Source organism: Nicotiana tabacum, chromosome 4, assembly GCF_000715075.1.
Source record: "Nicotiana tabacum cultivar K326 chromosome 4, ASM71507v2, whole genome shotgun sequence".
Taxonomy (NCBI): Eukaryota; Viridiplantae; Streptophyta; class Magnoliopsida; order Solanales; family Solanaceae; genus Nicotiana; species Nicotiana tabacum.
In genome coordinates this window covers 30,667,571-30,677,951 of record NC_134083.1, presented here as the reverse complement: position 1 = coordinate 30,677,951, position 10,381 = coordinate 30,667,571, and the positions used below count along the sequence as shown (strand labels likewise).

Sequence of the window (10,381 nt, the reverse complement as noted above, 5' to 3'; positions counted from 1 at the left end):
AAGTATACATATGGTTTTATCACTATGTTATATTGCATTGGCATGCACATTGACATGTAGCCATAGAGATGTACTTTCTTCGTGCCATTTGAAAATGAAATTTCCTATTGTGGAAGAAAGTTTTTGGGAAAAAATACAGTTTTCAGACTTACTTATATTTTGGTGATTTCAGTGAAAAGAATTGAGTTTTACTATTATACTTGAAAAGAAAATGTTTATTTTTCCGGAATTATGAACGGGCTGAGCATCTTATTATTTAGTTATTCTTTATGTTGCCTCAATTTTATTATTATGAGATGTTATTGGATATGGGTGTGGACTGTGACCATGGTATAAGCTCGTCACTACTTTCAACCTAAGGTTAGGTTTGTTACTTATTGAGCACATGAGGTCGGTTGTACTCATACTGCACTTCTGCACCTTGCGTGCAGATTTTGGATGCTGATGTTGTTGTGCATGGCGGGAGCTAACATTGAAGATGTACCTGTGATCTAGTCACGACTGCCACTTGTTCTTGGCAGCTTTAGAATTATTAATCTGTTCGTGTATAATTCAAATAGATGATGTATTTTATTTCACACTAGCTTTGTAAATTCAAATCCTAAAAGCTCATGATTTGTACTACCAGTCCTTGGGGAGTGTATTAGAGTCATTTAAATATTAATTGAATCCTATTGTTGTTATTTGACTTACCTAGCAGGTGAGGTTAGGTGCTATCACGGCTAGTCGGATTTTGGGTCGTGACAGAGACAAATCTTTTAAATGCTGAAAATCTATATGGTTACACTAACATAATACTTTGAAATTGCACAAACCATTAATCTCTTAATATATAAAATTTAAACTTAAATACTACGTCAATGTATAAGACTTTGATATCCAAAACTAAAAACTACGACAAAAATAAAAATGAAGACACAAAAACAATTACAATAAAAGTTAAGATGTCATTGTTTTATTATTGCTTTTTATAGAATTCTAAACCACATTATTTCTCTTTAATTCATATACACAACCTTAACCCAAAGCATTAACTCAATTGCGAAAAATAGGAACAATAAAGAGAACTAATTATACCTTTGGAGATCTTTACTTCTTTCTACAACAATACGAATAATGAATATTGTGGAACAATGACGTCTTTTATAGGAATAACTTATTTATTCTTTTTTTATATGGATTCATGCAATAAATCTAAATCACATACCAACTGGAGAAGAATAACTAAACGAAGCATATTGTTGTTTAAAAAAAGGTGACTACTGTATGAAATATATTGTTGTCGAAGAATAAGTTGGCGCAAACTGTCCAAGAAGGAGTAGGCTACCAAAAAGAAGTAGGCGGTGAGGAGAGTCCAATTTATGGAATACCATGAGCAGATTTTATGGAATACAAAGTTTGGCTCCTCGCCGTCTTTAGTTTATGGAATACCATAAGCGTATTAACCATTTGTAGACTAAACAAGAAAAAAATTAAACATATTTGTAGAAAAATACAAGTAGCTGGCTACCAAGAAGAAGTAGTCGACAAGGAGTAGAGTCCAAAATGAAGGAGTTCGAAGAAGAATAAAGAATTTGACTCAAAAGCTACTTCATACGATCGACTTTTTAGACCCAGCATAGGTGTAGTTTGAATGGAAAAGAAATCTAACCTTAGGATATTTATAATTATATCCTTAAATTATATAAATATTGAAGGTCATAAAAGTCGATCAATATTTCGGGAATATTTTTGTCGTTCAACATTTAACATAAATTATTCGTGTGTATATATATATATATTTGCTGAAAGTATATTTAATTTCTTTTGTATGTTTATTGCTAGAGTATTTAAGTTTTATCTACAAAATTGGCCAATTTTAAGGGCTAAATTTTATTCGTTTTTTTAAAAAAACAATTATACGCATAACGATACAAATCTACTAGACAGACAAGACAAGACCTAGGGAGATTAAAAGAAAAACTCTGAGCCCACATCAAATAAATTGTTTATTTTTACAAGACTGGAACACAGAAAGTGAAAATAAACCCTGTAAAAACCCCATTCAACTTTCCCATTCGCCATTCCCGTTCATACAATGGGTGTAGAGAAGAGAATTACAGCAACTGTGAGGGTCTCAAACATTCCTCAAACAGCCATAGCCAAACAACTCTTCGACTTCTTCGAGTCTTCAATTGGGAAAGGATCAGTCTTTGCTTGCGATATTTTCTCAGAGCACAAGAATTGGAAATCAAGAGGTCATGGTCGAGTCCAATTCGAAACAGCGCAATCCAAGTTACAATCTTTATCACTATCTGAACAAGGGAAGCTCGTCTTTAAAGGGCACCAACTCATTCTAACCTCGTCTTTTGATGATATTATTGCCAGGCCAATTGAGCCCAACTACAGGTTTCAAAAGGGAATCTTGCATACTGGGGTACTGTTAAAGAATGATTACATGGAAGTTTTGGAGACTTGGGAAAATGTGAAGACGTTGATCATGCCTGAAAGAAAGAGTCTTGAGTTCTGGGTTAGTCATGCAAAGGGGGAATGTTATAGGTTGGAGGTCCAGTTTGGCGACATTATAGAGACTTGTGGGTGCTCTTTGGAAGATGAAAAACCTGCACTCCTTTTAAAGGTTGATTTTTCTGTTACCCATCTTGAAAATTTTAGTTATTTTTACATCCTTTTAATTTATATTGATTTTAGGGCTTGCCAAGAGCTAAGGTGGCCACTGACAAGTGCTGGGAGCTCAGTGCTTTTTCAATATTGTGTATGTTTTTGTGTATCTCAGTTAGTGGCAGAGCCGCAGCAAATGAAGGGGGTTCAATTGAATCCCCTTTGCTGAAAAATTGTACTGCATAAATAGGGCATAAACAATTCTTCTATATATAAAAACTTATGAATCCCCTCGACATAAGGGAAGTCTTCATTGTAGTGGCAAAGGTAGTACAAAAATTGCTATAGCTCGCATGTTTGAATATTTTGAATCCCCTTATTAAAATTCCTGGCTCCACCATTGTGTGTTTATAACTTTATATTAGACTTCCTATAATAGTGATACACTCTCGAGGGTTGAAGAAAATATGAATTGAAGACTAAGAGCTATTTATAGCTCTGCAAATGGATTTACAATGCTTTAAGTAAGAAGAAAGAGGGGATCAGAACGAGCCCAAAGCACACAATCTCACTATTCACAGGGATGGAGTCTTAATAAAAAAAATTATCAACGGGATTTATGCATAATAATAGAAACTACTAATGTAAAAGAATCCAGGAGTTCTATGGTGTTAACTCCCAAAACTTATAACCAACTGAGTTTTCTTAATTAACCAATGGTTACATGCTTCTGCTAGCTGAACGTACAACCCGTGCAAGCTAGTCAAAACCTCCCTCTTCCACTTCCATTTTAAAGCTGTATCAATTTTTCCATAAGCACATTTTATGATTTAGTAAGGATGCTAGGGCTAACCTTTATAAAGTGGCCTATAAAGGTTAGCCCTTGAAGTTCCTCTTCTTCCTCACTTGCAGTTGCAGTTGCACGTTTTCTTTTTTTGAAAATATCCAATTCGAAGGAGAAGAATACTCTTGGTTGTGTATGCAACTAAAAGTCAGTCATAAGTTAAAATAAGCTTCAAAGTCTGCAGATCGTGAGCTGCGCGAGCATTGGGGAAGATATGATTTAAGAGCGTGCTGGGAAAACATAGTACTCCGTATGGTTTTGCGTCTTGCACTATATAAAAGACATTTTAGACTTTTATTATATAGCAAGTCAAGGATATAATATAGAGAGTCAGGTAGAACTTAGATAGAAGAATCAGTACTGTGCAAGAGCATTCTTCTGCTGTATTGAATTAAATCAGATATCTTTTTGATTTCTTATGAAACTTGTTTTACAGAATCATACAGTTTACACAGTCTGTATGGTTTCTGAATAGTTAGCTGATCCTACCAAAAGTCTGTGGCAGGCCTAGTGAACAAGGGGGGTTCCGAAGTACTTGGATACAGTTTCAGTAAAAGTCTTAATAATAATTTTGGGGCTAATAAGGCTATTTTCATGGCAGGGTAAATTAGACGGGATTGTGCATCTGTCGTGGATGCTTCTGTCACCATTTGTTCTAAGAACACATTTTTTTGGTCTAAGAAAACATTTATTATGCATTGACTAGTCTCTGAGTTTAATTTCTTTCACTATTCATTGTCTTATGTAGAGAACAGCATAAAGGGATAACAGTTCTTTTATTGATGTATTTGGTACATGCAATGGAAAATAACAATAGATAACATCCTATCCGAGAGATTACTTTATGAAAAAAATACACCTATGGCATAACCTTAAAAAGAGAAACAAAAATCCCGAAGCAAACCAAAAAGAAAAAGTGAAAATCCTCTGAAGGGAAATGGAGAAACATTATGCGGTAATGAAATCTTGGCATTGGTGAATTTTAGATTCTTCAACCTTTATTTCTGAGGCAAAGCCAATTTCTTTGATTTTCATTTCAGTGAGTTTTTGCTTTCAGCTAAAACATGCACCAAAGCTATACCAAAGAGTTTCTGGACCCGGTGTTGCTTCAAAGTTCAGTTCTGACCGGTACCATGTTTGCAAGGAGGATTGTGAGTTCCTTTGGGTTCGCACAACTGATTTTTCTGCCATGAAGTCTATCGGATGTTCATCCTCTCTTTGTTGGGAAATCGAAGACGGATTGTTAAGTTCAGATTTGCTTTCTAGTTTGCCATATTGTAACAACGATGTGATGGATCTTGTTCTGGATGAAGTAGGAGATATTTATTCTGCTTCTGAATTAGTTCCTCTTGCAAGTTTCCCATCAGATCTGAAGCTACCATATGAGATCCTTTTCCAGCTTAACTCTCTCGTACACACACATAAAATTAGTCTTGGTGCTGTTAAAACTGATCTTATTGAAGTTCTTAGCAAATTAGAATTGGACACTGCAATGATGATCCTTCAGAAAATGCATAAGTTGCAGTCAAGCTGTTTCGAGCCTGTGCCATTCATCAAGACACGCCTGCATGTATTGGGTAAAAACAGTAAGAACCAACCTTCATCATCTTACAGCAGGTTAGTGAATCAAAACATGATGAGTGTTCACAGAGTCTTGGTAACACCATCAAAGGTTTACTGCCTGGGCCCAGAGCTTGAAACCTCCAATTACATCGTGAAGAACTTTGCATCACATGCTTCTGATTTCTTGAGAGTAACTTTTGTAGAAGAGGATTGGAGTAAACTTTCTCCTAATGCCATTTCTATAAGTGTTGAACAAGGTATCTTTGCAAAGCCTTACAGAACTAAAATCTATCATCGGATTTTGTCTATCCTTCGAGATGGACTTGTTATTGGAACTAAAAGATTTCTTTTCCTGGCGTTCTCGGCTAGTCAGCTACGTTCAAATTCAGTTTGGATGTTTGCTTCCAATGAGTATGTCAAGGCAGAAGATATCAGAGAGTGGATGGGCTACTTCAACAAGATTCGTAGTGTCTCGAAATGTGCTGCAAGGATGGGTCAGTTGTTTAGCACCTCTTTTCAAACAATGGAAGTCCAATCGCCGCATGTTGAGATTCTTCCAGATATTGAAGTAACCTCTGATGGCGTTAGTTATTGCTTCTCAGATGGCATTGGAAAGATTTCTCAAGCTTTTGCCAGTCAAGTTGCTCAGAAATGTGGATTGAGTTATACCCCATCAGCATTTCAAATACGATATGGTGGTTATAAAGGCGTGATAGCTGTTGACCGCAATTCCTATCGAAAGCTATCTCTACGTGGCAGTATGCTCAAATTTGAATCTAAGAACAAGATGCTTAATATTACCAAGTGGAGTGATGCCATGCCTTGCTATCTGAACCGGGAGATTGTTATCCTCTTAGCTACGTTGGGAGTGGAGGATAAAGTATTAGAAGACCTGCTAGATAATCATCTCCATCTTCTGGGCAAGATGTTGACCACTAATGAGGCGGCCTTAGACGTTTTGGAGAGCATAGGTGGGGGTGACGTAAAAAGAATCTTAATGAGGATGTTGCACCAAGGATATGCGCCCAATTTGGAGCCTTATCTCTCAATGATGCTTCAATCCCATTTTGAGAATCAGCTTTCAGACCTAAGAAGTAGGTGTCGTATATTCATACCCAAAGGTCGAGTTCTAGTAGGATGCCTAGATGAAACAGGTATATTGAATTATGGCCAGGTTTATGCACGAATCACCATGACTAAGGCCGAGCTACAAAGTGGTCAGCAAAATTTCTTCCAGAAGGTGGATGAAACAACTGCAGTAGTAAGAGGCAAGGTTGTGGTAACAAAAAATCCTTGTCTTCATCCTGGAGATGTAAGAGTACTTGAAGCTGTGTATGAGGTGGCATTAGAGGAAAAGGCCTGGGTGGATTGCATTATTTTTCCTCAGAAAGGTGAAAGGTATATGTTCAGTATACGATATTTGAGTAGAAAATGTTCAGTATACGGTATTTCATTGGGACTTTCATATCCAAACTATTTTACTTGATTTGACTTGTCGGCCATACACTGTCCTTTTCCACAGTCTCCATGAAGACCGCTGGAAAGTCTTGCAATGTTTTGGATGTTTAATGATAGGACATAACTGAAATTAAGTGGCTAGTGCTAATAGATTCAATTAAATATTTTTGATTAGTACTAATAGCCTAACCCTACTACCTTGGGGTTGACGCGTTGCACTACTTGTTATAAATTATAGTACTAATTACTAATATGTTCTAGTAGTTGCACTGCATATCTTATCTTCTTCTGCTGGAGATTCATGTATTCTATGATGTTACTAACAGTGTTATTTCAGAGGTGTTCAGGTAGCTTTGTCTGTCCATATTAACAGCTCTGAGATCAGATGGAGCTATACCACAAACATTAACCTAATGTGTATATCCAGTTGCCAGGCTTTTGTAATGAAGAAGAAACTTTTAATACCATTAGGGAGCTTGCTTGGCGACTGAAACATTAGTTTTCGTCACCCTTTCACAAAGACTGTCTTTCATGTTTTTCGTCTTAACATAATTCATCATAATGTTTTAGCATGTGTGAAGAGTTGAAAAGAGGTCTGAGCAGAGTTGGTTAGTCTTGGAGCAGAAGTCTGCTTTCGACATTTTCCCTTTCCCAACTTATTATTTTTATTGTGCTTCCACATCCCTCCTCCTTAAGGGGGTTAAAGGGAAATTATAATAGATGAAGAAAACATTTCTGAGAGAATCAAGAACTCTTTAAGTTTTCTGCGTACTGCTCAAAGGGGATTAAATGTTCTTTTGAGTACTCAGGAGTATTGAATTGTCATGTACAGGCCTCATCCAAATGAATGCTCCGGTGGTGATCTTGATGGAGATCTTTATTTCATAAGTTGGGATGAAAACCTCATTCCTCGTCAAACTGTGACACCCATGGACTACACTGGGCGAAAACCTCGTATAATGGATCACGAAGTCACTCTAGAGGTAGCTTGAACTATTTCTTCCACGAGTGAAGAAACATTTTTTTTTTCTGCATACCTCTCTGATTTTTGGTTTCTTTCCCTGATTTTTCGCAGGAAATTCAGAGATTCTTTGTTGATTACATGATTAGCGACACTCTTGGTGCGATCTCTACTGCACATTTGGTTCATGCAGATCGTGAACCAGATAAAGCTCTGAATCCGAAATGCCTCCAGTTAGCGACCCTTCACTCTATGGCTGTGGACTTCGCAAAAACTGGAGCTGCAGCTGAGATGCCAAGGTTTCTAAAACCAAGAGAGTTTCCTGATTTCTTGGAGAGGTGGGACAAACCAATGTATATTTCTGAAGGGGTACTAGGGAAGCTTTATCGTGCTATAGTCAAGTCTTCTGTTCGCGGTAACTCAGATGACCTTGGCTCTGTCAGAGCTATCCAGGATGCTTATGATCATGACCTTTTGTTCGAAGGTTACGAGGCATTCATCGTAACAGCTAAAAATCACAAAGAAATGTACTTGGATAGAATGAACAGCTTACTCAACTACTATGGAGCAGAGAAAGAGGTTGAGATACTGACGGGCAATTTGCGCCAGAAATCTGTGTATTTGCAGCGGGACAACAGAAGGTATTTTGAACTAAAAGATCGAATCTTGGTTTCTGCCAAAAGCCTACAGAAGGAGGTGAAAGGGTGGTTCACTGGTTGCTGCAAGGAGGATGAGAAGAAGAAACTGGCATCAGCATGGTATCAAGTTACTTATCATCCTAGTTACTGCCAAGGAAGTGCTAATTGCCTGGGATTTCCCTGGGTGGTAGGTGACGTTTTGCTGGATATAAAGTTGCATAATACCAGAAAAATCACCTCCTAGTTTTCAACCATGAAAGATACTTTATGCATTGCCCTTATTAACGTGTGTAATCATCCTGTCTTACTAAAATAGATGTATAGCCCTCTGCCTAATGTAGACTTTTGACATTTTCTTATGGAAGTGCTATTGACTCAATCTGCATCCGATCTAACAATTAGATGTATTAGGGGTTGATTGGTTGGAAACAAGTCATCCCAGGATTAGTTATCCTGGGATTAGTTATTCCACCCTCCCATAGGGATAAACAAAACACTACAATCCCGGGATTAGTTCTACCTTGATTTTATTTCAACCAAACATGAGATAAACACGTCTCAAATTTAATCCTGGGATTAATTATCCCTTATCCCTCATACCAAACGAGCCCTTAGTGCTTTGAGAGCATAGCAATATTTTCATGCAAAATTGGTCATAATTTTCTCAAGACCTTCGCCTAGGTCCTAACATATTTCCGAGTAAGTAATCCTCAAACCCCCAACATTGGAACAAACAGAAGGCAGCATAACGAGATGCCTTATTTCTCAGTTCTTCATATATGTCAAACATGTAAAAAATGTAAAACCAAATTCAAGTTTAGGTTCGATAATGTTAGTACTGTGTTATATAGCTGAGGAGCCACCACTTACCCAGATATCTAAAATATATCTTACCAAGCACTCATTATCTTTATCTTCTTCCAATGAATTTAATTTAGAAATAAAAAACTGGAAATACTGCGTAATACAAGTGCTTGACAGTTGACAGTTTGGTTGAGTAGGGATAAAAGCACAAAAAGAACTCATATAAAGGGTGGAGAGAAAAGCAAAGGATTATCTCCGCTTCATTTTTTTTTTCTCCTTTATTTGATAAGGAGGATTATCTCCACTTTGTGAAATTGACAATTTCGTGAGCAGCACTCTTTATTTATCTAATAAATTTTTATCGCCCAACAAAAAGAAATATCGCAATAATAAAGCAATCTCTTCGTTCCATTCTATGTAAGGTGTTAAAATACAAAAATACTTCTAAAACTTTAGGTCTAATGCATGTGATAAATATTTAAGAAACTAACAAAATTATATCATTAAAAACAAAATAAAATTTAAAATTAAATTATTTCTAAATATATATATATATATATATATATATATATATATATATATATAAATATTAAGTATTTTTTTTTCGAACAAATAAAATGAAGGTGTTCGATGAAATGGGACAAAGGGAGTACAAAAATTGCATATTCCTCATTTACATATTTTATTTATGCACAAATTGACCTACTACATGTCGCTACATTGGCCAACTCAAATGTACAAAACTAAAATATACTAGTAAATCAATTAGAAATGAGCTGTGATCCCATTCTACACCACTGAAGTCCTTGTAGGCTATTTGGCAGTTGGCACCATTCGAAGGCCAACTCAAACAAAGTTGGGCCCATCCTTACCCAAATCCATGGAGCCCACAGCCGACGCCGGAATAGAGGCGTATCTCGTCGAGAAATTCCGGAGCCCGTACTCATCCTCCTCTCCGTTATTCCCGCTATGACCTTCGTCGAAGTTTAGTGCATAACTGAGAGGATCATACTGGAATTTCCCTTGCTTTCCACTTTTACTGCGATTGAAACGCCGGATGAAAGTCTTCCATCTCGGCCCCGCCGCGAGCTCCGACCACTCTCGTAGCTTCAGTACAGCGTTAATTCCCTTGGCCCAAACAGAGCCTTCCTCCACTTCCCGAGTCCGTATCCTACGCCACCAATTAAAGCCGATGCCTCCTGACGATGGGAAGCAAAAACAGCAACGCCGCTTTTGGAATAGCGTCTCCGACGTCTCATCGCTCGGCTCCGCATATGTGTGTGAAAATTCACGTGCCTCCATAGCCAAACCGTTACAAATACGAATTTACAGAATTCAAGAGTTCTATAGGTTCCACTTGCGAATATTTATTTTATAGTGGGAAGGTTGTAATATGTAAAGTTGTAACTGTTGAGGGGTGACTGGGACTGGCAAATACCGGTATAAAATAATACTAGGCTTACTGCTCAAAAGCTCACTTTGAGCACAGATTATGGAGATATAACCGGCTTTGTG

General features: G+C 37.2%; 2 protein-coding genes across 2 annotated transcripts; one reads left to right on the top strand and one right to left on the bottom strand.

The window, feature by feature from the left end:
- The first annotated feature begins 1,952 nt into the window (after window positions 1–1,952).
- On the top strand, window positions 1,953–8,441 carry LOC107773126 (RNA-dependent RNA polymerase 2). Its single transcript, XM_016592572.2, has 4 exons — window positions 1,953–2,617; window positions 4,500–6,403; window positions 7,296–7,446; window positions 7,539–8,441. The coding sequence occupies exons 1-4, from the start codon at window positions 2,078–2,080 to the stop codon at window positions 8,304–8,306; spliced, it is 3,363 nt and encodes a 1,120-aa protein (XP_016448058.2). The 5' UTR covers window positions 1,953–2,077; the 3' UTR covers window positions 8,307–8,441.
- A 1,271-nt stretch (window positions 8,442–9,712) lies between these two features.
- Window positions 9,713–10,168, bottom strand: LOC107773125 (uncharacterized). Its single transcript, XM_016592571.2, has one exon. It carries the CDS (start codon window positions 10,166–10,168, stop codon window positions 9,713–9,715), a length of 456 nt encoding a protein of 151 aa, XP_016448057.1.
- Between the last annotated feature and the right edge of the window lie 213 nt (window positions 10,169–10,381).